Source organism: Falco peregrinus, chromosome 3 (genome assembly GCF_023634155.1).
Source record: "Falco peregrinus isolate bFalPer1 chromosome 3, bFalPer1.pri, whole genome shotgun sequence".
In the NCBI taxonomy this organism is placed as follows: domain Eukaryota; kingdom Metazoa; phylum Chordata; class Aves; order Falconiformes; family Falconidae; genus Falco; species Falco peregrinus.
In genome coordinates, this window is record NC_073723.1 from 44054557 (window position 1) to 44081901 (window position 27345).

Here is a 27345-nt window from a genome sequence, read left to right on the forward strand (position 1 = left end):
CTACTACAAGTGTTTTGTTATATATTTATGGAAGGGTAAATCTGTGTGAAAAGTTGGGGGGAAAAAATTCTTCCTGCTAAGGGAACATGACATTTGCAATCTGGCAGTGCTAATTTAAGCATAATAAATGTAAGAATATAACAGCGTAAGACCTTCCATAACAATGGAAGAGAAAAAGAGTGAACTGACTGCTTAGGTCCTTCCTCATAAAATAGGAGTAATCCTAACCATAGTTTATAAAAATCTGCAACTGAAAAATGGCCTATGTCTTCCCCTGATATCTTGGCCTCTTATTGCTGGAGCAAGGGTCATAGCCTCTCTCAGCCCGTCCTGTAAGTGTCCAGCCTAACCCGTTTGAGATGTTTCTGCTTCCTCTGAAGATGAAGGCAAAACTCTGTCCCACTGAGCAGATTCGGACAGGGCTCTTTGTTCAAAATATGTAGCCCACACTAATGCCAAATCAGGAAATAACCACCATCATCCTTTGGTACAGCCAAAATCTGAGTGTGCAGCTGGGGGGATGCAGCAAAGTCAAGAAAAGAGGGTGACCCTGCTGTGAAGGGGGTCCCACTGCCCCCAGCCTGTGTTCCTGGGTGGATGCTCTTTCTCCCTTCTTTGAGCTGGCATTAGCACTCAGCCTGTGCCACCGTGAAGCACAGCAGGGAGTTAAGCGGGCAGAGAACTATATGCATTTCTGAGAGGATTAATTTTCACCTGGATTGTATCCAAAATCTTGCTCCTGGTAAGGCAGCACAATTGCTACTGCCAGTGCAGAAGAGAGTGAGCAGCTTGGGGGCTGGATGGCAGAGGGGCAGGACCACGGCAGCTCCCATGCAAACTCTCTTAGGTTACTGTGCAGCCTTACTGGGCATGGGGGCCCTGAGACTTGTAATGTTTCAGTGTCTCATAAGAGACACAGGAGATACTTAACTGTTAATGCCTTAAGTTTAGTTTTTCATTAACATACCACTTGGGAAGTTGATCAGGTTATGGTGTTAGCCACAGTGGATTGGCACATCTTCACTGATGTCTGGAAGCAGCCTCAGCATCGTGAGCAGAACATCTGGCCTACAGGCTTTAAAGATTGTTTTGAACAGTTTTGCCACACAGTAAGCCCCCATAATACACACCTCTTTCCATGTCGTTCTTTATTTGCTCTTCTAAATCTTCTGGAGACACACAAACCTCCTGCTCTTCCCTTTCAGGTGCTTTGGGTTTACACTTTCCACAGCAGCAGTTGAAGCAGCAGCAGAGGCAGCAGCAGAGGTAGCAGCCCGTCAGCAGGCCACAGACTACAAACAGGCCCTGGGTTAAACACAGTGGGAGGAAAACCCAGTGAGCAATGACCTTCCTCAAACTTGTGGCAACCTCTTACAGCTGAAGGCAGATCATCAAAGGAACTTGAGTTCTCAAGTGTTTGGCACTCAGAAGAGTCCAGCTGCTGGCCAAGTGCCTAAACAAGGGCCAGGTCTTCCACAGTCTTCCTCACCCATGAGCTCCTACTTGCTGCTCAGAACCATGTCCACAAAGATGACACCAACCAACAGGCCCCCGCATGCCCGATTTTTCAAAGTCTGTCTGCAGCTGATGGCCCTCAGAAAAAACTTCCAGACGACATGCAAAACCCCACCCACCTTAACATGACTCATTTCCATCCTAAAAATGACTCATTTGCCCAAGATTGTTTTCACAAACACTTATTTACTGGCAGGTTCTTGCCAATAACAAAACCAGGAGAAAAAGAAGCAAAGTCCCAGATGAGTCCCACATAACTTTGGGCACTGAACTAAGGCATCCAAATTAGGTCTCTAAGCCCCTGTGGGCTCCCCACGTAGTCAATGGGAAGTTAAAAGCCCTTCCAGAGGGTGATTCAGCCCCAGGAGGATTTGAATTGCCCATGGGGGTGTCTTTATCTCCCTCTTAGCCTGTGCAGGAGCACACAGGTGACATCTCCTAAATCAGACTCCTCAGGCTGTGGTTTCTTGATCTGAGGACTCAGAAGGCAAGAAGTTCCCACCTGCTTTGCCCTCTGCTCATTCCTGTTCCAGTGGCACAAGGCAGGAGGCTTCAGCAGGGCCAGCACAACTGCCTGGGGCCAAGACCAGAGATCTCAACCGGATTCAACAGCCAGAAAACTTTAATTTACAGAGCTTTTCTTTCTCCAGACCAGGTCACTGCCTGGGTTCACAGCACAGCTCCACAGCTGCTTGCGCTGGAGACTGCATGCTGCATTGCAGCAATGGGACAGGGCACCTGCAGCAGGGAGCCCTCAGGCTGCCATTGCCACCCCGTGCTCCATGGGGACATGACAGCAGCCTGGCTCGTGACCCGGGGCAGATCCAGGCCTGCACCAAGATGTTTGTGGCAGAGGAGAAACCTCGTGTCTCTTCATGGACATAGTGGTGTAAGAGCAAAGGAAGGCCAGTGACATTCCTGAAAAGTGAATCAGAGTTTATATGTGGAATGTGTATGTAAAGCCAGCACAGCTTTGTGGCCACTGGTTATGTATGGGTTGGAGGTATAGCCAGGCTTTAACACTACAGTTATACAGTCTGCCCTTTACTAACTATTCAGTATATTCATAAGAAAAGATGCCGCTGAGAAAGAAAGCAAGCACAAACGTCAGGATATTGTCAAACTTTGACAATGAAGCTATGTAAATAACGTTGTTATGTATGCATGTCTCAGGCAGTGTTAGTGGGGGCTGACTGGAGCATCTTTGAAGGTAATAAGACTATGTACATGCCTAATATTAATATAGGCATGTATCAAGAGTGAGCAAGGTGGTTTTAAATGAAAAGAATGACTCAAACTTTTTGTTTTAAAATGTTTTGCTTCCAACAGACACCCAAAACCATTCTAAATAAATGATAGAACCCCTAAAATAAATTATCTGACTGTTTATCATTTATGCCATAATGGAGAATAAATTACCATAATAGAATGATAAAAGACAGAATAAAAGTGTATAGAGGGAAAAAATACTTGAATTTATTCATGATACCTTAAATGTTTCAAGATTTCTTGTGCTTTTATCGTCATAGTTGGTAAATCAAGAATCAGTTTGTTGATGGGATCAATAACAGTTAAAGGAACAACCCCTATGCCTGCCAATGGAGAAGCAATTAAAGTTCCCATTACCTATGTCAGTATGTTCCCAGTTTAATATGCCTGCTAAGAAGCCTGGGACTCCAAAAAAAATATTTTTTTCACTTTGCATTTCACCTTTCATTTGAATTTCCTCACTTCTAATAACATGCATCCTCACAACTGTCAGATTTTGTGAGTATGAGTGTTCTAGGGAAAAGGATTTACCAGGAATGTTTGTAGTTGAAGGGGAAAAAAACGAATGAAAGCTGTGGTCCCTACCACCTTCTACCAGAATGAAGGAAATTAGGGGTCCAGAGGTCATCTGCCTCAGATTCAAATAGTATTATGATGGACAATGTAAAAATCTGAGCCTGACCCAGTATTTGTGCATGAGTTAAAAAGAGACGGGGAATAGTGAGCTCAGCTTGCAACTTGGTGGTTCAGCAAACCACTTGATGTCCTATTAATGCTTTAGAGGTGGCAAGATTTTGGATTGGGGAGGGATAGGGACACTGCCTGTGACAATCCTCAAATAAGTCTATATGCGTATTTGGGGGGGGGGGGGGGGGGGGGGTTGTACAGAATTCTTAAAAACCAGGAAGCAGTGATTACCTTTGCTAGGATATTCAGCATACCTCATCTCACCTCTGGGATACAGGTCCCTTGAAACAATCCACACATTCCTCCTTTAGCTGTTAGGAATTTAAGTAACTTCTGTCTGTGCTTTCCACTGCTCTTATGAGTCAAAGCCACAGTGGTTATTTCTGTTCCTGATTTTCTAACCACAGAGGATTTTATACTCCAGAAAATCTCCATTAAAGATCAGTAAGCAGGAGAGGAAATAAAAGCTAAAAAAGCAGCAAACGGTTAAAAACCCCTTGTTTTCCAAGACTGTTAAAGGAGTCAGTACTGCTGCTCTCTGAGCTGTAAGGCAATGCTTCCCCGCACCTGAACTGTGACAAAGAGGCTGAAGAAGAGGGTGGACACCAAAGAAAAAATGGAACGATCCGGTAGGAGAAGACAGTGGCTGTGGTGGGGAGTCCAGCCTGCAGCAGGAGTCAGCTACAGCAGCTGCAAGCAAGCAGCCTCCAGCCTGCTTCTGAGTGTGCAACTGTGCCTTTGCAAGTGTAGTTGAAGCACCAGTATTTTATTCATTAGTTTATTTCACTGCTCCACATTTTAAGCAGCTTCCACCTCATCCTGAAACAATTATGGTTTCTCAGACCCACAAAGTGCCCAAGTGACTTCCCCATTTGAAGGGGGACTGCAGGGCAGTGAAGCACTGGCCTGATACATGCTGAACACAGGAATCCATGTTCCACAGTTCTCAGATCAAAGCTGTCATAGTGTGCTTGCTTCACACAGTACAGATCATTTTCCTGTGTATTCCAGCAGAGTCCTTGCTTTCCCATACTTCTGTTTCTGGAAATGGGTGAGGACAGCATAGATTTTGCACATTTACAATTCTGTTGGTTTGTTACATTTCTGTAACATTTCAATATTTGCAGAAACACTCAAATTTGACATATGCAAACATCAGAGGATGCCAGTGACATAAGAGAGCACACGAACACAGCTCCTTTATGACTAGAACAGCCCATGATGTGTTTTTCCCTGAGCAATATGCCAGTTTTTGATGTCTCATTGTCTTCCTTTACTACTCTTCCTCCACTCCACCCTTCTCATCTTTTCTTCCACTTCCTTTCTCTCATCCCTTCACCAGGGCACGTATATGACACCGTAATCACAGAGAGTTAGGTATTATTATCACTTACTTTGTGTTCTGTACATAGCAAAGAACACAGCTAAGTTTGTACTGTAATACACTTATTAACTGCTTGTCACATAAGTGGGACTTCTTGTTTTTGAATAATGAGTCATTTTTATTTAGTCATTACTGAAAAGAAAGTAAAAATTAACCTGGAGCACTAGATTCTAATTTAATTAATGTCTGAAAGTGTTACAAAACGTGTTCTATTTAACTGTTTACCAAGTCAAAAAGAAAACATTCTATATTAGCACTATTCTGAGCTTATGTTACATTCTGCCACTGTCAATTTTCCAGATAATGTTGGTTTTTAAATAAGCTTTTAGTAGTGGTTTAGGTTCAAATCCTACGATTCGTTAAGCCTGTAGAGAGACCGTGTTTTTCAGGGGGTTCCTTGTGTATGTAATTGTCTGTGTACATTGTAACATTTGATTTCCAACAGAAAATAAGGCTTACCTTTGCCCACCAGCTTGAGAGCATGAAGTATGTGTTAACATTTTCCTCACCAAACTGTTCTGCCACATAAAGCCCTAATGATCCATACTTGTCATATATGTTTCGCTTGGACAGATCAGTCAGAGTTGCATGAGCATTGTTGATCTCTTTAAATTTTTCCGCAGCCTCTGGATTGTCTGGATTCTTGTCGGGATGGTATTTCAGAGCCAGTTTTCTTAAACATGAAAAAAAGAAAACCCAGAAGAAAAATAGGTCATCTGTATGTGTGCATGTATATGGACACTTACAAAATATTACAAAATATTTTGACAGAGGTAATAATTCTGATCACTGTGTTCAGCCTTCTTTTTTTCAGCTCTGCTGTACTCAGTGGAAGAAAAATAATACAAAGTGACTGAACTTGAAAGTTTTGGTAAAAGAGGTGTTCCTGTTACACTGAGCATCTACTTTGCGTATTGATACCTAGTCAGCCTCCATGTTAAAGGAGACAGTGACATATGCTGAAAGCACAGGTTGCAGCATGATAATAAATCACAGGCATTTGTTGCATTATGATTGCCAACTGATTTGCATCATTTAGCAGGTCTCAACAAAGATAAAGGTTTTTTAAATGTTGTTTGAAAACATGATTATCACACTGCTTATCCCATCAACATTATCTTCTTTATAGCAAAGGAAATCCCATATTCAATTGCCTATCAATAGCTGCTATATTAAAATTTTGTAAACAGTGTCTGTGTTTGCAAAAACCCAGACATTGATAGTAGAAAACACAGGAGCTGCGATAGAAAAAAAACATCCTCCTGAAGCACAAGGTGGAAAAGCATAGTGAGTTAGTTGCAGTTTCAACTGTCTATGGGCCTGTCTGTGGGCCTAATTCCCGACAGTCACACTTCCAAGACAGTCCTTGAAGCAGTGGAAACTGATTGTCAGCTGGCTTGGGCTGTTTATGCTGGTGGGAAGCCTTTGCTAGGAGAGGGCCCAGTACTGCCTTTTTCCCTGGCTGTACTCAGCACTACAACATCCAAGGACAGGTGCAGCTTGAAAGGAACACTGTGGTACCGTTGGCTCATGGACAGCATTGGGGAAGAACAACTCAAGAAAGAGTTTGTTTCCGACCAGTTGAGGCATTGGCAGTGTGAGGTCACATGCACTTGCCAAACAAGCATAGACAGAAGTGTATCATTTGAAAAATCACCACTCCTTTTGAAGAGCTGACAATATTTTCCCAAGACATTTATTTAATGACTAGTGCTGACATCTAGTGGCATAAAAATGATTTAGTATTGTATTAAATACTGTGATTCTCACCTCAGTCAAGCTATGTTGCAGTTTGTAAATATTCTCTCTGAGCATTTCAGGAGCTAGCCATGAACGTTATGCTCAAAAATATTATTTGTGGTGCAAAGGCAGTGTGCCCACACTTCCTTTACCAAACGTATCCTCAGAGTGGAGTGCTGCTTGACTTTCCGCTAAAGTCCCAGTACAGGTTATTCCCCCAGTAAAATATAACTGTCTTGCTCCTGATGACAGTTCCTGCCTTAGAAACATTCTGCAAATATCAAGACTGTTATGGGCCTGGGAACAACCTCTGCCAACGATTTCTTCAGTTCTGTATGCTGAACTCAAGTCATCTTCTCACAGATCATAAATAACTTTTTAAACATGGCTCTAATAGCATAAAGGGGTTCACATTCAGTCATATTTAATATACCGTGCATGTAGTACCTTAAATATAAATTTTCAGTCATATTTAATATGTGGCACCTTAGACATAATAAAAGATGAAATAGGAGAACTGGAAAAACAAGCTAGAATCTTACATGACTAATGACATTATATGCCATCCAAGTATTTAAGTAGCTTATGCAATCTATCCCTTTTCTTAGCTGAAAAAAACCCCAGTGATTAGAATTCTAAAAAACAAGAGAGGTATTACATTCAAAAACCATGTGTGGATGCAAGTATTGGACAATCTATTCCCAGCCTTTCTTTCTCTTCCCACAGACCTGAAAATATCTTCTGCCCTCTCCATATCCCAAACAATCTCAGAAAAAATAAGAAACTGAACACAATGTAGTTTCAAATAGGTCAAAAATATCAGTTGCACACTCACTTCACTCAGTATTGTTTTAGAATACTAACAGAATTAATTTCAAGAAGTACAGCTAACCAAAGATGAGATATGTTCTTATATTGATTTTGGGAAAACTGTCCTCACAAAAAACACTACATTAACAAAAAACCTTCCTGCACATGAAGGTGACATATATTAATGGGAGATGATTTAGTAACGGGAAACAGATATATATAGTAATAGTACAATTCATTTGAGTGAGAAAAATGACTCCATTAGGCCTAATCAAAGAAACAAAAAAGGTAAGGAGAAGAATTATGTGACATAACATGAAGTATCAGTTACATGGAATCTTCCCTGTGGGTCCCTGGAAAACTGACACTCCCTGTATTGTGATAATTGTGGTTCAGTATGAGTAGAGAAAAAGGAAAAAGCCAAAAAATGGACACTGAAATGAATATAGGAGATTCTTGAGTACTTCCCATAACATACAGAAGGATTTATGTCCATAAAAATTTTTTCATGATGCATGGCATTCTTCAACACCTTGGGACAATGGAACTCTGCAGCCCTTACCAGCAGCAAGCTATGTAACATGTTTGGGAGAGAAAAGTGACAAAAAGCAGAGAAACAGCTATCATACAAGATGGATTCATGGAAATTAAGTCAAGAAATATGGTCAGAATCTCTGTCAGCGGGAGGCTTAGGGTGAAAGCCGAGATCAGGACAGACTGTGCTGCAGAAGTGGGTATGACAAAAGTACATCTATGTGGACTGATCAACATTCTGAAAGGAAGAAAGTACATAGTATGCAGTGAAACACATATATGCTATGGACTAATGAGAAGTGCCATATAGAGACAAGCCATGCCCTTTTGGCTCTGGCCCAGACCCTGTGGCACCTCTATCTCTTGACCCTGCCCGGGCGGCTGCCCTTGAAGGTGTGCCCAGGCTGGAGCTCTTGCCACCGGTGGGGCAGGCGACCAGCCAAGGCTGCCTGCGGTGAAGCCTGGGCCAGGGGATGGTGGTCCTGAGGCGCTGTGTTTTTCAGGGGTCACCTCCGGCAAGGCAAAGAGCGGGTGCGTTGCTGGTGGTGTGAGAGTGAGGCCAGCGGCAGGCCCAGGCTTTGGGTGCGGGGCAGCCCGGGCCATGGGTGGGTGCCTGGGAGGGGAGAGGACCTCAGTCAGAGGCCATGGGCTGGGGAATTAGCTCAAGTGGTAGAGCGCTCGCTTAGCATGCGAGAGGCAGCGGGATCGATGCCCGCATTCTCCAACGCTTTTCATTCTCCTTACCTGGACAACAAGGACCTCTTCTGGGGGCTGTGGGGAGATCATGGTGTGCCCAGGCTTTAAAGAGGAGGATGCCACCCTGGGCTATATCAAGAGCAGGACAGGCAGTTTAAGAGAAGACTTGATCTTCTCCCTCTTTGACTGTTGTCAAAAGTCATCTGCAGTACTATGTCCAGCTTTGAGCTCCCCCGTGGAGCGGAGACATCAATGAAATGGAGCAAGCTCAGTGCAGGGCCACCAAACAGCTCTGGGAATGGAGGGGTTTATATGTGCGGATGGGCTGAGGAAAGTGGGCAAGTTCAGCTTGGAGAAAGCGAGGATTAAGCGTGACCTTCCAGCTGCTAGGAGAATGTTACGGAGTAGTAGCTGAATGGTTGCCCATTTGTCTGGTGCTTGACCAGAGGATTGGGCTGTGAATCTGAATCAAGGGAAGAGCTGTAGAAGATGACGCTCAAGGAGCTTGCGGAGATTTTCTGTTTTGGGGTTTGCACGATTTCAGGTACTAAAGGTTGGAGCAAGGTAGCGTGACACGGGAGCTGAGGTTGTTGATGAAGCAGGATGTTGGAATAGAGGCATCACATTGCGCTGTGGATAGGGAAGCTGTGGATGGGTGTGTGATGGGCAGAGGTACTGGGCAGGGCCCCATGCTTCCTTCGATAGCTCAGCTGGTAGAGCGGAGGACTGTAGGCTCCCTTGCACGGCCATCCTTAGGTCGCTGGTTCAACTCCGGCTCGAAGGAGTGCCCTTTTGGCTCTGGCCCAGACCTTGTGGCACCTCTATCTCTTGGCCCTGCCCGGGCGGCTGCCCTTGAAGGTGTGCCCAGGCTGGAGCTCTTGCCACCGGTGGGGCAGGCGACCAGCCAAGGCTGCCTGCGGTGAAGCCTGGGCCAGGGGATGGTGGTCCTGAGGCGCTGTGTTTTTCAGGGGTCACCTCCGGCAAGGCAAAGAGCGGGTGCGTTGCTGGTGGTGTGAGAGTGAGGCCAGCGGCAGGCCCAGGCTTTGGGTGCGGGGCAGCCCGGGCCATGGGTGGGTGCCTGGGAGGGGAGAGGACCTCAGTCAGAGGCCATGGGCTGGGGAATTAGCTCAAGTGGTAGAGCGCTCGCTTAGCATGCGAGAGGCAGCGGGATCGATGCCCGCATTCTCCAACGCTTTTCATTCTCCTTACCTGGACAACAGGGACCTTTGCTTGGGTCCCGGGTCCTCCATGGGCTGTGGGGAGCTCACCTTGCACCTGAGCTGCACAGAAGAGGAGAGCAATCCAGGGCTGCACCAAGGGCAGCACAGTCTCTGGATCGAGGGACACAGTCTCTGCTTTTACTTGAAACTTGGCTGATGGCATCTAGAATAGCGTGCCCAGCTTTGGGCCTCTCTGTAGGAGACAGACATTGACCAAGAGCCGCGACCTCAGAACAAGGCCACTGGGACACTTGGGAGCAGGCGCGTTTGCCCTGTGAGGAGGTGCCAGTGAATGCGGGCTTGTCCAGAGGCTGGAGGAGAGAGGGTTTTGGGGGAGATGGGCAGCACCTTTCACTGGTTCAGTGGTTAAGGTCTTTTACTGTGATGATTGGTGGAGGACTGAGAAACAACAGGCCAGAACAGAAGCGGGACAGGTTCAGTTGTTTCTTCCCTCAGGACAGCCAGGCAGGAGACGAAGGGTGCCCGCGGGGCTGTGCAGTCTCCATGCTTGGAGACTGGCATGGGCTGACTGGCTGAAGCCTTCAGCAAGCTGCTGCATTCCCTGGGATTGGGGTGCTTGGACGGGGAGGTTTGTGCAGAGATGCCCTTGGGCCTCATTCAAGCTGATTGCTTTGAGAACTCTGTCAGGGAGGCAGAGCTGGGAGAGGGCCCTGGCGGTCCATCAGTAGCTCTGCTGGTCGAGCAGTGGAATGCCGGGTCCCTTGCATGGCTGCCATTACGTCTCATGTGGGCCCTGAGTTCCCTAACAGGCCCGAATGGCCCTGAGCATCCTCACGTGGGGCATTCAGCTTCACGCATGGGGTCCAGGAGCTCTATTAGCTTTCAGCTGTGGGCCTTCACTCTCTTTTTGAGCAATGCAGTAGGAGTCCTGGTCACTAGCTGAGCCATGGCCAGAGCCACGGAGATGTCCAGCCACAGCAAGGCTTGATCCAGACGCTGACATGCAGACAGGTGTTCTGTCCTGACCTCAACCCTGGCTTGGCAGCCTGGACCTGCCTGGCGCTCACTGGGCATGATCACCACGCTGGCCTATGCAGTGACTTCCTGCCATGGAGTTGTGCCTGCCTCACCAGGATGCTAGTGCCTTCTGTTCTGGACACTGGCTTGGAGCGAGCTGCCATGGCTGTGTCTGCCCTGGACTGGTGCCACGGGCGTGAGAGGTTGTGGGCAATGTGCTCTAAGGCAAGTGTTTCTTTTTTCCTGCTGTGAGGAGAGTCATGCGTGTATGCGGGAGTGGTGTGAGAAGTGAACGTCTTTATGAGGCTGTGATGAGCTTGTGAGGTGTGAGGGTCCCATGCTTCCTTCGATAGCTCAGCCGGTAGAGCGGAGGACTGTAGGCTCCCTTGCACGGCCATCCTTAGGTCGCTGGTTCGACTCCGGCTCGAAGGAGTGCCCTTTTGGCTCTGGCCCAGACCCTGTGGCACCTCTATCTCTTGGCCCTGCCCGGGCGGCTGCCCTTGAAGGTGTGCCCAGGCTGGAGCTCTTGCCACCGGTGGGGCAGGCGACCAGCCAAGGCTGCCTGCGGTGAAGCCTGGGCCAGGGGATGGTGGTCCTGAGGCGCTGTGTTTTTCAGGGGTCACCTCCGGCAAGGCAAAGAGCGGGTGCGTTGCTGGTGGTGTGAGAGTGAGGCCAGCGGCAGGCCCAGGCTTTGGGTGCGGGGCAGCCCGGGCCATGGGTGGGTGCCTGGGAGGGGAGAGGACCTCAGTCAGAGGCCATGGGCTGGGGAATTAGCTCAAGTGGTAGAGCGCTCGCTTAGCATGCGAGAGGCAGCGGGATCGATGCCCGCATTCTCCAACGCTTTTCATTCTCCTTACCTGGACAACAAGGACCTCTTCTGGGGGCTGTGGGGAGATCATGGTGTGCCCAGGCTTTAAAGAGGAGGATGCCACCCTGGGCTATATCAAGAGCAGGACAGGCAGTTTAAGAGAAGACTTGATCTTCTCCCTCTTTGACTGTTGTCAAAAGTCATCTGCAGTACTATGTCCAGCTTTGAGCTCCCCCGTGGAGCGGAGACATCAATGAAATGGAGCAAGCTCAGTGCAGGGCCACCAAACAGCTCTGGGAATGGAGGGGTTTATATGTGCGGATGGGCTGAGGAAAGTGGGCAAGTTCAGCTTGGAGAAAGCGAGGATCAAAGGGCTTACGCGTGACCTTCCAGCTGCTAGGAGAATGTTACGGAGTAGTAGCTGAATGGTTGCCCATTTGTCTGGTGCTTGACCAGAGGATTGGGCTGTGAATCTGAATCAAGGGAAGAGCTGTAGAAGATGACGCTCAAGGAGCTTGCGGAGATTTTCTGTTTTGGGGTTTGCACGATTTCAGGTACTAAAGGTTGGAGCAAGGTAGCGTGACACGGGAGCTGAGGTTGTTGATGAAGCAGGATGTTGGAATAGAGGCATCACATTGCGCTGTGGATAGGGAAGCTGTGGATGGGTGTGTGATGGGCAGAGGTACTGGGCAGGGCCCCATGCTTCCTTCGATAGCTCAGCTGGTAGAGCGGAGGACTGTAGGCTCCCTTGCACGGCCATCCTTAGGTCGCTGGTTCAACTCCGGCTCGAAGGAGTGCCCTTTTGGCTCTGGCCCAGACCCTGTGGCACCTCTATCTCTTGGCCCTGCCCGGGCGGCTGCCCTTGAAGGTGTGCCCAGGCTGGAGCTCTTGCCACCGGTGGGGCAGGCGACCAGCCAAGGCTGCCTGCGGTGAAGCCTGGGCCAGGGGATGGTGGTCCTGAGGCGCTGTGTTTTTCAGGGGTCACCTCCGGCAAGGCAAAGAGCGGGTGCGTTGCTGGTGGTGTGAGAGTGAGGCCAGCGGCAGGCCCAGGCTTTGGGTGCGGGGCAGCCCGGGCCATGGGTGGGTGCCTGGGAGGGGAGAGGACCTCAGTCAGAGGCCATGGGCTGGGGAATTAGCTCAAGTGGTAGAGCGCTCGCTTAGCATGCGAGAGGCAGCGGGATCGATGCCCGCATTCTCCAACGCTTTTCATTCTCCTTACCTGGACAACAGGGACCTTTGCTTGGGTCCCGGGTCCTCCATGGGCTGTGGGGAGCTCACCTTGCACCTGAGCTGCACAGAAGAGGAGAGCAATCCAGGGCTGCACCAAGGGCAGCACAGTCTCTGGATCGAGGGACACAGTCTCTGCTTTTACTTGAAACTTGGCTGATGGCATCTAGAATAGCGTGCCCAGCTTTGGGCCTCTCTGTAGGAGACAGACATTGACCAAGAGCCGCGACCTCAGAACAAGGCCACTGGGACACTTGGGAGCAGGCGCGTTTGCCCTGTGAGGAGGTGCCAGTGAATGCGGGCTTGTCCAGAGGCTGGAGGAGAGAGGGTTTTGGGGGAGATGGGCAGCACCTTTCACTGGTTCAGTGGTTAAGGTCTTTTACTGTGATGATTGGTGGAGGACTGAGAAACAACAGGCCAGAACAGAAGCGGGACAGGTTCAGTTGTTTCTTCCCTCAGGACAGCCAGGCAGGAGACGAAGGGTGCCCGCGGGGCTGTGCAGTCTCCATGCTTGGAGACTGGCATGGGCTGACTGGCTGAAGCCTTCAGCAAGCTGCTGCATTCCCTGGGATTGGGGTGCTTGGACGGGGAGGTTTGTGCAGAGATGCCCTTGGGCCTCATTCAAGCTGATTGCTTTGAGAACTCTGTCAGGGAGGCAGAGCTGGGAGAGGGCCCTGGCGGTCCATCAGTAGCTCTGCTGGTCGAGCAGTGGAATGCCGGGTCCCTTGCATGGCTGCCATTACGTCTCATGTGGGCCCTGAGTTCCCTAACAGGCCCGAATGGCCCTGAGCATCCTCACGTGGGGCATTCAGCTTCACGCATGGGGTCCAGGAGCTCTATTAGCTTTCAGCTGTGGGCCTTCACTCTCTTTTTGAGCAATGCAGTAGGAGTCCTGGTCACTAGCTGAGCCATGGCCAGAGCCACGGAGATGTCCAGCCACAGCAAGGCTTGATCCAGACGCTGACATGCAGACAGGTGTTCTGTCCTGACCTCAACCCTGGCTTGGCAGCCTGGACCTGCCTGGCGCTCACTGGGCATGATCACCACGCTGGCCTATGCAGTGACTTCCTGCCATGGAGTTGTGCCTGCCTCACCAGGATGCTAGTGCCTTCTGTTCTGGACACTGGCTTGGAGCGAGCTGCCATGGCTGTGTCTGCCCTGGACTGGTGCCACGGGCGTGAGAGGTTGTGGGCAATGTGCTCTAAGGCAAGTGTTTCTTTTTTCCTGCTGTGAGGAGAGTCATGCGTGTATGCGGGAGTGGTGTGAGAAGTGAACGTCTTTATGAGGCTGTGATGAGCTTGTGAGGTGTGAGGGTCCCATGCTTCCTTCGATAGCTCAGCCGGTAGAGCGGAGGACTGTAGGCTCCCTTGCACGGCCATCCTTAGGTCGCTGGTTCGACTCCGGCTCGAAGGAGTGCCCTTTTGGCTCTGGCCCAGACCCTGTGGCACCTCTATCTCTTGGCCCTGCCCGGGCGGCTGCCCTTGAAGGTGTGCCCAGGCTGGAGCTCTTGCCACCGGTGGGGCAGGCGACCAGCCAAGGCTGCCTGCGGTGAAGCCTGGGCCAGGGGATGGTGGTCCTGAGGCGCTGTGTTTTTCAGGGGTCACCTCCGGCAAGGCAAAGAGCGGGTGCGTTGCTGGTGGTGTGAGAGTGAGGCCAGCGGCAGGCCCAGGCTTTGGGTGCGGGGCAGCCCGGGCCATGGGTGGGTGCCTGGGAGGGGAGAGGACCTCAGTCAGAGGCCATGGGCTGGGGAATTAGCTCAAGTGGTAGAGCGCTCGCTTAGCATGCGAGAGGCAGCGGGATCGATGCCCGCATTCTCCAACGCTTTTCATTCTCCTTACCTGGACAACAAGGACCTCTTCTGGGGGCTGTGGGGAGATCATGGTGTGCCCAGGCTTTAAAGAGGAGGATGCCACCCTGGGCTATATCAAGAGCAGGACAGGCAGTTTAAGAGAAGACTTGATCTTCTCCCTCTTTGACTGTTGTCAAAAGTCGTCTGCAGTACTATGTCCAGCTTTGAGCTCCCCCGTGGAGCGGAGACATCAATGAAATGGAGCAAGCTCAGTGCAGGGCCACCAAACAGCTCTGGGAATGGAGGGGTTTATATGTGCGGATGGGCTGAGGAAAGTGGGCAAGTTCAGCTTGGAGAAAGCGAGGATCAAAGGGCTTACGCGTGACCTTCCAGCTGCTAGGAGAATGTTACGGAGTAGTAGCTGAATGGTTGCCCATTTGTCTGGTGCTTGACCAGAGGATTGGGCTGTGAATCTGAATCAAGGGAAGAGCTGTAGAAGATGACGCTCAAGGAGCTTGCGGAGATTTTCTGTTTTGGGGTTTGCACGATTTCAGGTACTAAAGGTTGGAGCAAGGTAGCGTGACACGGGAGCTGAGGTTGTTGATGAAGCAGGATGTTGGAATAGAGGCATCACATTGCGCTGTGGATAGGGAAGCTGTGGATGGGTGTGTGATGGGCAGAGGTACTGGGCAGGGCCCCATGCTTCCTTCGATAGCTCAGCTGGTAGAGCGGAGGACTGTAGGCTCCCTTGCACGGCCATCCTTAGGTCGCTGGTTCAACTCCGGCTCGAAGGAGTGCCCTTTTGGCTCTGGCCCAGACCCTGTGGCACCTCTATCTCTTGGCCCTGCCCGGGCGGCTGCCCTTGAAGGTGTGCCCAGGCTGGAGCTCTTGCCACCGGTGGGGCAGGCGACCAGCCAAGGCTGCCTGCGGTGAAGCCTGGGCCAGGGGATGGTGGTCCTGAGGCGCTGTGTTTTTCAGGGGTCACCTCCGGCAAGGCAAAGAGCGGGTGCGTTGCTGGTGGTGTGAGAGTGAGGCCAGCGGCAGGCCCAGGCTTTGGGTGCGGGGCAGCCCGGGCCATGGGTGGGTGCCTGGGAGGGGAGAGGACCTCAGTCAGAGGCCATGGGCTGGGGAATTAGCTCAAGTGGTAGAGCGCTCGCTTAGCATGCGAGAGGCAGCGGGATCGATGCCCGCATTCTCCAACGCTTTTCATTCTCCTTACCTGGACAACAGGGACCTTTGCTTGGGTCCCGGGTCCTCCATGGGCTGTGGGGAGCTCACCTTGCACCTGAGCTGCACAGAAGAGGAGAGCAATCCAGGGCTGCACCAAGGGCAGCACAGTCTCTGGATCGAGGGACACAGTCTCTGCTTTTACTTGAAACTTGGCTGATGGCATCTAGAATAGCGTGCCCAGCTTTGGGCCTCTCTGTAGGAGACAGACATTGACCAAGAGCCGCGACCTCAGAACAAGGCCACTGGGACACTTGGGAGCAGGCGCGTTTGCCCTGTGAGGAGGTGCCAGTGAATGCGGGCTTGTCCAGAGGCTGGAGGAGAGAGGGTTTTGGGGGAGATGGGCAGCACCTTTCACTGGTTCAGTGGTTAAGGTCTTTTACTGTGATGATTGGTGGAGGACTGAGAAACAACAGGCCAGAACAGAAGCGGGACAGGTTCAGTTGTTTCTTCCCTCAGGACAGCCAGGCAGGAGACGAAGGGTGCCCGCGGGGCTGTGCAGTCTCCATGCTTGGAGACTGGCATGGGCTGACTGGCTGAAGCCTTCAGCAAGCTGCTGCATTCCCTGGGATTGGGGTGCTTGGACGGGGAGGTTTGTGCAGAGATGCCCTTGGGCCTCATTCAAGCTGATTGCTTTGAGAACTCTGTCAGGGAGGCAGAGCTGGGAGAGGGCCCTGGCGGTCCATCAGTAGCTCTGCTGGTCGAGCAGTGGAATGCCGGGTCCCTTGCATGGCTGCCATTACGTCTCATGTGGGCCCTGAGTTCCCTAACAGGCCCGAATGGCCCTGAGCATCCTCACGTGGGGCATTCAGCTTCACGCATGGGGTCCAGGAGCTCTATTAGCTTTCAGCTGTGGGCCTTCACTCTCTTTTTGAGCAATGCAGTAGGAGTCCTGGTCACTAGCTGAGCCATGGCCAGAGCCACGGAGATGTCCAGCCACAGCAAGGCTTGATCCAGACGCTGACATGCAGACAGGTGTTCTGTCCTGACCTCAACCCTGGCTTGGCAGCCTGGACCTGCCTGGCGCTCACTGGGCATGATCACCACGCTGGCCTATGCAGTGACTTCCTGCCATGGAGTTGTGCCAGCCTCACCAGGATGCTAGTGCCTTCTGTTCTGGACACTGGCTTGGAGCGAGCTGCCATGGCTGTGTCTGCCCTGGACTGGTGCCACGGGCGTGAGAGGTTGTGGGCAATGTGCTCTAAGGCAAGTGTTTCTTTTTTCCTGCTGTGAGGAGAGTCATGCGTGTATGCGGGAGTGGTGTGAGAAGTGAACGTCTTTATGAGGCTGTGATGAGCTTGTGAGGTGTGAGGGTCCCATGCTTCCTTCGATAGCTCAGCCGGTAGAGCGGAGGACTGTAGGCTCCCTTGCACGGCCATCCTTAGGTCGCTGGTTCAACTCCGGCTCGAAGGAGTGCCCTTTTGGCTCTGGCCCAGACCCTGTGGCACCTCTATCTCTTGGCCCTGCCCGGGCGGCTGCCCTTGAAGGTGTGCCCAGGCTGGAGCTCTTGCCACCGGTGGGGCAGGCGACCAGCCAAGGCTGCCTGCGGTGAAGCCTGGGCCAGGGGATGGTGGTCCTGAGGCGCTGTGTTTTTCAGGGGTCACCTCCGGCAAGGCAAAGAGCGGGTGCGTTGCTGGTGGTGTGAGAGTGAGGCCAGCGGCAGGCCCAGGCTTTGGGTGCGGGGCAGCCCGGGCCATGGGTGGGTGCCTGGGAGGGGAGAGGACCTCAGTCAGAGGCCATGGGCTGGGGAATTAGCTCAAGTGGTAGAGCGCTCGCTTAGCATGCGAGAGGCAGCGGGATCGATGCCCGCATTCTCCAACGCTTTTCATTCTCCTTACCTGGACAACAAGGACCTCTTCTGGGGGCTGTGGGGAGATCATGGTGTGCCCAGGCTTTAAAGAGGAGGATGCCACCCTGGGCTATATCAAGAGCGGGACAGGCAGTTTAAGAGAAGACTTGATCTTCTCCCTCTTTGACTGTTGTCAAAAGTCATCTGCAGTACTATGTCCAGCTTTGAGCTCCCCTGTGGAGCGGAGACATCAATGAAATGGAGCAAGCTCAGTGCAGGGCCACCAAACAGCTCTGGGAATGGAGGGGTTTATATGTGCGGATGGGCTGAGGAAAGTGGGCAAGTTCAGCTTGGAGAAAGCGAGGATCAAAGGGCTTACGCGTGACCTTCCAGCTGCTAGGAGAATGTTACGGAGTAGTAGCTGAATGGTTGCCCATTTGTCTGGTGCTTGACCAGAGGATTGGGCTGTGAATCTGAATCAAGGGAAGAGCTGTAGAAGATGACGCTCAAGGAGCTTGCGGAGATTTTCTGTTTTGGGGTTTGCACGATTTCAGGTACTAAAGGTTGGAGCAAGGTAGCGTGACACGGGAGCTGAGGTTGTTGATGAAGCAGGATGTTGGAATAGAGGCATCACATTGCGCTGTGGATAGGGAAGCTGTGGATGGGTGTGTGATGGGCAGAGGTACTGGGCAGGGCCCCATGCTTCCTTCGATAGCTCAGCTGGTAGAGCGGAGGACTGTAGGCTCCCTTGCACGGCCATCCTTAGGTCGCTGGTTCAACTCCGGCTCGAAGGAGTGCCCTTTTGGCTCTGGCCCAGACCCTGTGGCACCTCTATCTCTTGGCCCTGCCCGGGCGGCTGCCCTTGAAGGTGTGCCCAGGCTGGAGCTCTTGCCACCGGTGGGGCAGGCGACCAGCCAAGGCTGCCTGCGGTGAAGCCTGGGCCAGGGGATGGTGGTCCTGAGGCGCTGTGTTTTTCAGGGGTCACCTCCGGCAAGGCAAAGAGCGGGTGCGTTGCTGGTGGTGTGAGAGTGAGGCCAGCGGCAGGCCCAGGCTTTGGGTGCGGGGCAGCCCGGGCCATGGGTGGGTGCCTGGGAGGGGAGAGGACCTCAGTCAGAGGCCATGGGCTGGGGAATTAGCTCAAGTGGTAGAGCGCTCGCTTAGCATGCGAGAGGCAGCGGGATCGATGCCCGCATTCTCCAACGCTTTTCATTCTCCTTACCTGGACAACAGGGACCTTTGCTTGGGTCCCGGGTCCTCCATGGGCTGTGGGGAGCTCACCTTGCACCTGAGCTGCACAGAAGAGGAGAGCAATCCAGGGCTGCACCAAGGGCAGCACAGTCTCTGGATCGAGGGACACAGTCTCTGCTTTTACTTGAAACTTGGCTGATGGCATCTAGAATAGCGTGCCCAGCTTTGGGCCTCTCTGTAGGAGACAGACATTGACCAAGAGCCGCGACCTCAGAACAAGGCCACTGGGACACTTGGGAGCAGGCGCGTTTGCCCTGTGAGGAGGTGCCAGTGAATGCGGGCTTGTCCAGAGGCTGGAGGAGAGAGGGTTTTGGGGGAGATGGGCAGCACCTTTCACTGGTTCAGTGGTTAAGGTCTTTTACTGTGATGATTGGTGGAGGACTGAGAAACAACAGGCCAGAACAGAAGCGGGACAGGTTCAGTTGTTTCTTCCCTCAGGACAGCCAGGCAGGAGACGAAGGGTGCCCGCGGGGCTGTGCAGTCTCCATGCTTGGAGACTGGCATGGGCTGACTGGCTGAAGCCTTCAGCAAGCTGCTGCATTCCCTGGGATTGGGGTGCTTGGACGGGGAGGTTTGTGCAGAGATGCCCTTGGGCCTCATTCAAGCTGATTGCTTTGAGAACTCTGTCAGGGAGGCAGAGCTGGGAGAGGGCCCTGGCGGTCCATCAGTAGCTCTGCTGGTCGAGCAGTGGAATGCCGGGTCCCTTGCATGGCTGCCATTACGTCTCATGTGGGCCCTGAGTTCCCTAACAGGCCCGAATGGCCCTGAGCATCCTCACGTGGGGCATTCAGCTTCACGCATGGGGTCCAGGAGCTCTATTAGCTTTCAGCTGTGGGCCTTCACTCTCTTTTTGAGCAATGCAGTAGGAGTCCTGGTCACTAGCTGAGCCATGGCCAGAGCCACGGAGATGTCCAGCCACAGCAAGGCTTGATCCAGACGCTGACATGCAGACAGGTGTTCTGTCCTGACCTCAACCCTGGCTTGGCAGCCTGGACCTGCCTGGCGCTCACTGGGCATGATCACCACGCTGGCCTATGCAGTGACTTCCTGCCATGGAGTTGTGCCTGCCTCACCAGGATGCTAGTGCCTTCTGTTCTGGACACTGGCTTGGAGCGAGCTGCCATGGCTGTGTCTGCCCTGGACTGGTGCCACGGGCGTGAGAGGTTGTGGGCAATGTGCTCTAAGGCAAGTGTTTCTTTTTTCCTGCTGTGAGGAGAGTCATGCGTGTATGCGGGAGTGGTGTGAGAAGTGAACGTCTTTATGAGGCTGTGATGAGCTTGTGAGGTGTGAGGGTCCCATGCTTCCTTCGATAGCTCAGCCGGTAGAGCGGAGGACTGTAGGCTCCCTTGCACGGCCATCCTTAGGTCGCTGGTTCGACTCCGGCTCGAAGGAGTGCCCTTTTGGCTCTGGCCCAGACCCTGTGGCACCTCTATCTCTTGGCCCTGCCCGGGCGGCTGCCCTTGAAGGTGTGCCCAGGCTGGAGCTCTTGCCACCGGTGGGGCAGGCGACCAGCCAAGGCTGCCTGCGGTGAAGCCTGGGCCAGGGGATGGTGGTCCTGAGGCGCTGTGTTTTTCAGGGGTCACCTCCGGCAAGGCAAAGAGCGGGTGCGTTGCTGGTGGTGTGAGAGTGAGGCCAGCGGCAGGCCCAGGCTTTGGGTGCGGGGCAGCCCGGGCCATGGGTGGGTGCCTGGGAGGGGAGAGGACCTCAGTCAGAGGCCATGGGCTGGGGAATTAGCTCAAGTGGTAGAGCGCTCGCTTAGCATGCGAGAGGCAGCGGGATCGATGCCCGCATTCTCCAACGCTTTTCATTCTCCTTACCTGGACAACAAGGACCTCTTCTGGGGGCTGTGGGGAGATCATGGTGTGCCCAGGCTTTAAAGAGGAGGATGCCACCCTGGGCTATATCAAGAGCAGGACAGGCAGTTTAAGAGAAGACTTGATCTTCTCCCTCTTTGACTGTTGTCAAAAGTCGTCTGCAGTACTATGTCCAGCTTTGAGCTCCCCCGTGGAGCGGAGACATCAATGAAATGGAGCAAGCTCAGTGCAGGGCCACCAAACAGCTCTGGGAATGGAGGGGTTTATATGTGCGGATGGGCTGAGGAAAGTGGGCAAGTTCAGCTTGGAGAAAGCGAGGATCAAAGGGCTTACGCGTGACCTTCCAGCTGCTAGGAGAATGTTACGGAGTAGTAGCTGAATGGTTGCCCATTTGTCTGGTGCTTGACCAGAGGATTGGGCTGTGAATCTGAATCAAGGGAAGAGCTGTAGAAGATGACGCTCAAGGAGCTTGCGGAGATTTTCTGTTTTGGGGTTTGCACGATTTCAGGTACTAAAGGTTGGAGCAAGGTAGCGTGACACGGGAGCTGAGGTTGTTGATGAAGCAGGATGTTGGAATAGAGGCATCACATTGCGCTGTGGATAGGGAAGCTGTGGATGGGTGTGTGATGGGCAGAGGTACTGGGCAGGGCCCCATGCTTCCTTCGATAGCTCAGCTGGTAGAGCGGAGGACTGTAGGCTCCCTTGCACGGCCATCCTTAGGTCGCTGGTTCAACTCCGGCTCGAAGGAGTGCCCTTTTGGCTCTGGCCCAGACCCTGTGGCACCTCTATCTCTTGGCCCTGCCCGGGCGGCTGCCCTTGAAGGTGTGCCCAGGCTGGAGCTCTTGCCACCGGTGGGGCAGGCGACCAGCCAAGGCTGCCTGCGGTGAAGCCTGGGCCAGGGGATGGTGGTCCTGAGGCGCTGTGTTTTTCAGGGGTCACCTCCGGCAAGGCAAAGAGCGGGTGCGTTGCTGGTGGTGTGAGAGTGAGGCCAGCGGCAGGCCCAGGCTTTGGGTGCGGGGCAGCCCGGGCCATGGGTGGGTGCCTGGGAGGGGAGAGGACCTCAGTCAGAGGCCATGGGCTGGGGAATTAGCTCAAGTGGTAGAGCGCTCGCTTAGCATGCGAGAGGCAGCGGGATCGATGCCCGCATTCTCCAACGCTTTTCATTCTCCTTACCTGGACAACAGGGACCTTTTCTGGCGGCCTCCGTCTTCTAGGGGCTTTGGGAATATCATAGCATGTTCACAGGATATATCATCCTGTATGTATCAGGAGTAGCACAGTCCATCATCATAAGTATATTTGAATGATTATAATTTTTTGTTTGGTAAGCATTAAATGGCATTGAGAGTACTGCACACATTGTCAATCAAATTCTCAATCTCCAATGTCTTCTTGGTCACAGAGGTGTCAACGTAATTATTTTTGTGTAAATACTCTATCAAACTGGATGTCTTCAAACTTCTGAAGAAAACATAAGAAATTTGGTGTCTCTGCATATTACTTCACTGTCAGACTGAAAAGCTTAAGTTAGTACACGAAAAATATTTCTAAATATCACTTTTATATAGTAACGGAGATAAACAGGTCTCTTTTGAAACTCTGCTGATTAGAAACCTGTTGGGTTTAGTCCTTGATAAATTTGATTTTGCCAAACTCCAAATAAAAGCACAGAAAGGTATTTCTGTCATGTTTATTAAAAAGAAAATTTTGCCCTGGGCTCTGGTAGTATGATTAATACTGACTTAATTAATAGCGGCAGGAAACTCAGAATCAAGTATCACTGCTTTTATACCTTGTACTGCAGAATACCAGTTCAGCAGCAGATTTTTGGATTAGCATAAATTAAAAGATAATTAAAGCAAATCTATGAGCCTGACTCATCATTTTATCTTGCAAATATTTACAGCTACTCCATTAAAATTGAATCCCTCTGACATTTCCACTTTAGTCAGAAATAGCCTTTTTTTTCTGTAATTACTAATAAAGATGGATAAAGCACCACTGTCTGTTTTACCATAGATCACTCTGTAAATCATCCATATTAATGTTTAGCATTAGATAAAATTAATTCCATTCTACATTCTTCCATGGCAACTTTTTCCTTTGAGGATTAAATTAGGCCTCTTTTCCAGAAAATGAAATGTAAAAGCAACAGGAAAACATGAGGTTTGATACTGAAGATTGTTTCTGCAGCCAGTCTATACTACAAGGACAGAGAAGGTACAAGTCATGACTGAATTTGATACTGTAGTAAGTTTATCCCCCAGTGTTATAATTTTAAAGACAACAGAACCATGAGATGTCAACAGTTTTCCTTTCAGTGTGTGAAGAGTTTGAACATCCACTACTTCTGCCTCCATAGCATATATGCCTTTAGGAACAGAAGGTGAGAGAGATGCAATTTCTTCAAAAACACAGAGGACAGAGTCCCAGCAAAGTTTAAGCTAAACAATGATACAAGTAGATCTACTTCATAATCACTTTTTCAGTTCAAAAATATTCTTACATTTGATACAAAAAGCAATACAGCTGGTAATACAGTGTGACCACCAACACTCAGAATGATGCTGCAATAAAAATTTTACCATATTCATTAAACCTGCAAGTACATGTCTGGCATGGTTTGATGTCAAGAACATCTGTTTCACTCATGACATTTAAAGTTCTTTCTCTTTCAATAGCAGCAGAACAGACTTAAAAGCAAAATGAACCATAAAATCTTCTAGTCTTACTTCTAGGTCTTGTTACATTTCAACAATAAAATACTTTACACCATAAACTTGCATTTAAGTAAAAATTATCTTAAAGTCCTCTCTTCTTTTTCAATAGACAACCTCCCATTTCCTGTGCCATTATGTTTCAGTGGTTGGTTATGGTCACTGTTAAAACCATGTACCTTTTTTTCAGCTCAAATTGCTTTTGGATTCCAAGTATTGGGGTTTTTTATGCCTACCTTCATAAAGTGAGGAACAGTGTCACACCTAGCATTTTTCCTTGTCAAATATATTACACACTATAATAAAATAATCTATCAGTCATCTTCTTTATGACAAGAAAAACTGATCAAACTCCTTATGTCTCTTTCTCTAGTTTATGAATTGTTATTATAGCACTTTTCTGCATTGACTTTACTTTTCAACATACTTCAGGAAAAAATGTTAACACAAGAACTGGGTGCAGTATTTGAAGACTGCACTTCACAAGCATAGTCTGTGCTATTTTATCCTAACAGTTTAACCTCTCATTCAGCTAGAATAAAACATTTTATATGAGGCACAGAGATTGCTTGTGGGATGAAATCAGTAGATTCACAGTGCATCATCTCAGATTCTTTTCAGGCTCATGGCACAAAAAAACCCTGTAACAATGAATGTTACAATGCAGGTAACTCAAAAGGTTTTACCACCATAATCATGCCAGACACACAAGCATTTTTAGACATGCTGCAAAACACATTTTACATACCTGTAGGACTTCTTAATCTCATCACGTGTTGCTCCTTTCTCCAGAGCCAGGATTTCATATAATGCTTCCCCTGATGTTGACAAAGCACGTTGCCTTTGTTCAGCCATGTTAGCAGTGCATTACCAAAGCTGGTAATGTAGAACAGAATTTAAAATTGCAGGGACTGCAAGTATATATGGATAGTATTTGTTATTGTTTGTTTTATTAGATTTTAATCAGGTAGTGAAAGGTTAAAAATACATGAAAGTGAAACTAGAATAAAATTTTCTCTAAATTATCCTCTGTCCCTTAAGATTTTTTATAATTATTTGAGAAAATGGAAAAGCAAAAACCATAAAACAGAACTTCTTGTGTTAGGTATCACCATTCATATTAAAGACTCAGCGTTGCTCTCACTGCAATGAACAGCTAAATTTCCTGCAGCATTAATGCTTGCACATAGTATTTCCACCTAGTTTTATTTGTGTTTGTTTGCATCTACTTTTTCTAAGTCTTGGAAGAATAATTCTACCATTTGTAATTGTACCATTTGTATTGGCTTCTTGCAGTGGGATAAGAGCTTTTTACCTCTTTGTATAACCTAATGCAACACAGTGGTGAGTTACTGCTTTCTCAACACAAGGTCTCAGATTCAGCCTAATCATTTTTAGGTGCCTAAGTTGAGTGATTAAATTTGAAGCTTAGTCAAACTAGGCTCTTTATATTGCCAGCAGACAGAGGTACATGCTCAGAGGACAGCTGACCAAGCACTTTCTCTGTATTACCTCTACAGTGTGCTCAGGATGACTGCATTCTCAACTCATATGGAATGAATCTGGATGTAGGCAAAAGGCCAGATAGCAAGAATTGACCTCAGTATTATAAAAGTAATTGTTTATTGCAAACTTATGTGGGAAATACTGACATCAGTCAAGGTCCCATCTTACTTGATATACAAGACTTTTGGCTGAATTCATGAGCTTCCGATAAGTTTAACAAAATGCCCTTACAGTATGGTGCAAATAAAGGCTAAACACAGGCTGACAGATTTAGTCCTCTTCAGATCTATTGTTTATTCCTTCCTTCATCACAGAAGCAAGGCAGACAAACAAGTGATTCTCCGCTTTTCACAGTTCATAGTTCATCTTTCTGGATTTGAAGAACCAAACATTTTTAAACCAGACCTAGCTATGCTAGGCAATGACATGAAGAAACTCATATAAACCATAATTTAAAACACCAGACATGGATACCTATCATTCATAAGATAAAGCTGTAGCTCTTTGATGGCAGACTTGCCGCAACAAATCTCTCACTATAGCCTCCTTATTTCTATGTTATACCCTTCTCCAAATGCTGAGAAGTGACCACAGCAAAAGCCTAAAAGTGAGCTGAAAGCCCAGCCATAAAAAAAATTTCTGAGAAGTTGTTCTGTTAGATAAGACTACCCACTCTGCTATTTCACCTTTCTCATTGCTGAGTTAGAAATGATATCTTGCCATTATTCATATATTATTTACTAGGCCACATTTTGGTTCAGAACCAGCCACGTAAAACTTTTAAGTTCTTCAGCTCTGTTCAGTACCAAAAAGAAAAACGAATACCATGTAAGTACACACAGAAATACAATCCACTGAGTAATTCTGGGACATAGTGTCTGATTTACTAAAAGACCTAAATTTATTCATATTTACTTTAATGTTTTCTTTTTCTAATAAGCTAACACACAATTTAGGGTTTTGTGATCTGCTGAAAAAGAAATTCCTTTGTATTTTTAAGTGTTGTACACAAACCATCAACTAAATGGACTAAACTTTTGTTTCTAAATTAACAATTAAGAATTAGATTATATATAAGCATCTAGATATTACTTTACCACCTACAGTAGTTACAATGCTACTTGTTAACAATGGTATGTCCAGAGCACATTTAACATAATCCTGGGATCTATCCCGATCACACCAGCATCATGCCAGGCACATCAATCCTGTTAATGTACAAGATAATGGTAGGCAACCGTGTGAACTCACAGTTGCACAGCATTATTTTAAAATTCCATTACATAATGCTGATAAGATACATGGCAACCCTGAAGCATAAAACAAAATTAAAGTTACGATGGCTTTTATTCTGAAGAACTAAAAAGTCATGTAAATTTTACTTTCTTATAAAATAATGCTAATAACCTAGTCAGATATGGAAATTCTAACTCATTAGCCTATTCAGTCTTCTAGTGATTAATCACCTTGAAGGTCTAAGGATTCAAAATTATTTCTCACTTATTTAAAGCAGTCCTATAAAATAGAAAAAGTACAATGAGATGACACTTTTGTAGAAAAAGTTATGCTCTCTTTATTAAGGAAGATATAAGAGTTACAATTTGAGTACTAGATACATTGCTGATGGCTGAAATTACATTAGAATCCTATCTTCAATCTACATATTTTTGTTCCAGTAGAACAGAGTCAAGAAAATAGTTTCCTTCCTTGAATGACAATAAAACATATTAAAAGACAAACTGAATTCTGATAACAATTCCACATCTCCTAAGAGGATGGAACCTCAGTTAACTTCATCTGTTTCTGCACAAATTTTATACTATCCAGGTTTAACTACCTTATTCAGAGGTTGTAATAATATGCCTTTTTTTCTACAATACCCATAATTCATTTTGCTTTGTGCTGAAAAATAGGGCAAGGTAATTCCAATAACATACCTGCTTCAAAAAGTGATGGACCACAGCCTGGCATGTATAAACTCACAACATTATCAGTTCAATGTCTTGATGTTTTTATGCCGATATAATCCAAAAGGAAAGAAGCCACAGAAAGTGGCTGCTGCTTTTCATCCTTCTCAGTCAAGGTTAAACAGGTCAGTGGAGTCTGATTACTCCTTTTGTTTGTTTGTCCAGTATCCAATTGGTTATCTTTCAGGAAGATCTATGAAAGAGCAAATAAAATATTCATAAGCCTAAAGGCTGATATATCCGAGAGTTAATGACACCAAAAAATATGGGACGACTATGTATTTAGTATTTAGTTAGTTCTTCTGTGCTTTACTCTTGATGGGATCTTGAGTTTGTCTTTTTTCCCCCACAAATACATTACATTTGTTCAAAGAGGCAACAGTCTTGCTCTAAAGTTCACTTCTCTGAGACCAGCCATGG

At 48.8% G+C, this 27345-nt stretch overlaps 1 protein-coding gene and 19 non-coding genes across 21 annotated transcripts in view; 19 read left to right on the forward strand and 1 right to left on the reverse strand.

The window, feature by feature from the left end:
* Positions 1-27074, reverse strand: part of DNAJC5B (DnaJ heat shock protein family (Hsp40) member C5 beta) — a 34668-nt gene extending 7594 nt beyond the window's left edge. The window contains exons 1-4 of one of the 2 annotated variants that reach the window (XM_055801083.1): positions 26896-27074; positions 24201-24328; positions 5315-5528; positions 1131-1305 (exon numbers count right to left, since the gene is read on the reverse strand). In XM_055801083.1, the coding sequence (XP_055657058.1) occupies positions 1131-1305; positions 5315-5528; positions 24201-24307 (496 nt within the window). In that variant the 5' untranslated portion in view covers positions 24308-24328; positions 26896-27074. Of the gene's footprint in view, positions 1-1130; positions 1306-5314; positions 5529-24200; positions 24364-26895 lie in introns of both variants that reach the window. The other variant, XM_055801082.1, reaches the window with a different exon arrangement.
* On the forward strand, positions 8591-8663 carry TRNAA-AGC (transfer RNA alanine (anticodon AGC)). The gene has a single exon. It is a non-coding gene; the product is annotated as a tRNA-Ala (tRNA).
* TRNAY-GUA (transfer RNA tyrosine (anticodon GUA)) lies at positions 9331-9419 on the forward strand. The gene is given in 2 exon segments: positions 9331-9367; positions 9384-9419. It is a non-coding gene; the product is annotated as a tRNA-Tyr (tRNA).
* TRNAA-AGC (transfer RNA alanine (anticodon AGC)) lies at positions 9752-9824 on the forward strand. The gene has a single exon. It is a non-coding gene; the product is annotated as a tRNA-Ala (tRNA).
* On the forward strand, positions 11177-11265 carry TRNAY-GUA (transfer RNA tyrosine (anticodon GUA)). The gene is given in 2 exon segments: positions 11177-11213; positions 11230-11265. It is a non-coding gene; the product is annotated as a tRNA-Tyr (tRNA).
* On the forward strand, positions 11598-11670 carry TRNAA-AGC (transfer RNA alanine (anticodon AGC)). The gene has a single exon. It is a non-coding gene; the product is annotated as a tRNA-Ala (tRNA).
* TRNAY-GUA (transfer RNA tyrosine (anticodon GUA)) lies at positions 12347-12435 on the forward strand. The gene is given in 2 exon segments: positions 12347-12383; positions 12400-12435. It is a non-coding gene; the product is annotated as a tRNA-Tyr (tRNA).
* On the forward strand, positions 12768-12840 carry TRNAA-AGC (transfer RNA alanine (anticodon AGC)). The gene has a single exon. It is a non-coding gene; the product is annotated as a tRNA-Ala (tRNA).
* Positions 14193-14281, forward strand: TRNAY-GUA (transfer RNA tyrosine (anticodon GUA)). The gene is given in 2 exon segments: positions 14193-14229; positions 14246-14281. It is a non-coding gene; the product is annotated as a tRNA-Tyr (tRNA).
* TRNAA-AGC (transfer RNA alanine (anticodon AGC)) lies at positions 14614-14686 on the forward strand. The gene has a single exon. It is a non-coding gene; the product is annotated as a tRNA-Ala (tRNA).
* TRNAY-GUA (transfer RNA tyrosine (anticodon GUA)) lies at positions 15363-15451 on the forward strand. The gene is given in 2 exon segments: positions 15363-15399; positions 15416-15451. It is a non-coding gene; the product is annotated as a tRNA-Tyr (tRNA).
* TRNAA-AGC (transfer RNA alanine (anticodon AGC)) lies at positions 15784-15856 on the forward strand. The gene has a single exon. It is a non-coding gene; the product is annotated as a tRNA-Ala (tRNA).
* On the forward strand, positions 17209-17297 carry TRNAY-GUA (transfer RNA tyrosine (anticodon GUA)). Its single transcript is given in 2 exon segments — positions 17209-17245; positions 17262-17297. It is a non-coding gene; the product is annotated as a tRNA-Tyr (tRNA).
* Positions 17630-17702, forward strand: TRNAA-AGC (transfer RNA alanine (anticodon AGC)). Its single transcript has one exon. It is a non-coding gene; the product is annotated as a tRNA-Ala (tRNA).
* TRNAY-GUA (transfer RNA tyrosine (anticodon GUA)) lies at positions 18379-18467 on the forward strand. Its single transcript is given in 2 exon segments — positions 18379-18415; positions 18432-18467. It is a non-coding gene; the product is annotated as a tRNA-Tyr (tRNA).
* On the forward strand, positions 18800-18872 carry TRNAA-AGC (transfer RNA alanine (anticodon AGC)). Its single transcript has one exon. It is a non-coding gene; the product is annotated as a tRNA-Ala (tRNA).
* On the forward strand, positions 20225-20313 carry TRNAY-GUA (transfer RNA tyrosine (anticodon GUA)). The gene is given in 2 exon segments: positions 20225-20261; positions 20278-20313. It is a non-coding gene; the product is annotated as a tRNA-Tyr (tRNA).
* Positions 20646-20718, forward strand: TRNAA-AGC (transfer RNA alanine (anticodon AGC)). The gene has a single exon. It is a non-coding gene; the product is annotated as a tRNA-Ala (tRNA).
* Positions 21395-21483, forward strand: TRNAY-GUA (transfer RNA tyrosine (anticodon GUA)). The gene is given in 2 exon segments: positions 21395-21431; positions 21448-21483. It is a non-coding gene; the product is annotated as a tRNA-Tyr (tRNA).
* TRNAA-AGC (transfer RNA alanine (anticodon AGC)) lies at positions 21816-21888 on the forward strand. Its single transcript has one exon. It is a non-coding gene; the product is annotated as a tRNA-Ala (tRNA).
* Positions 27075-27345: the final 271 nt, after the last annotated feature.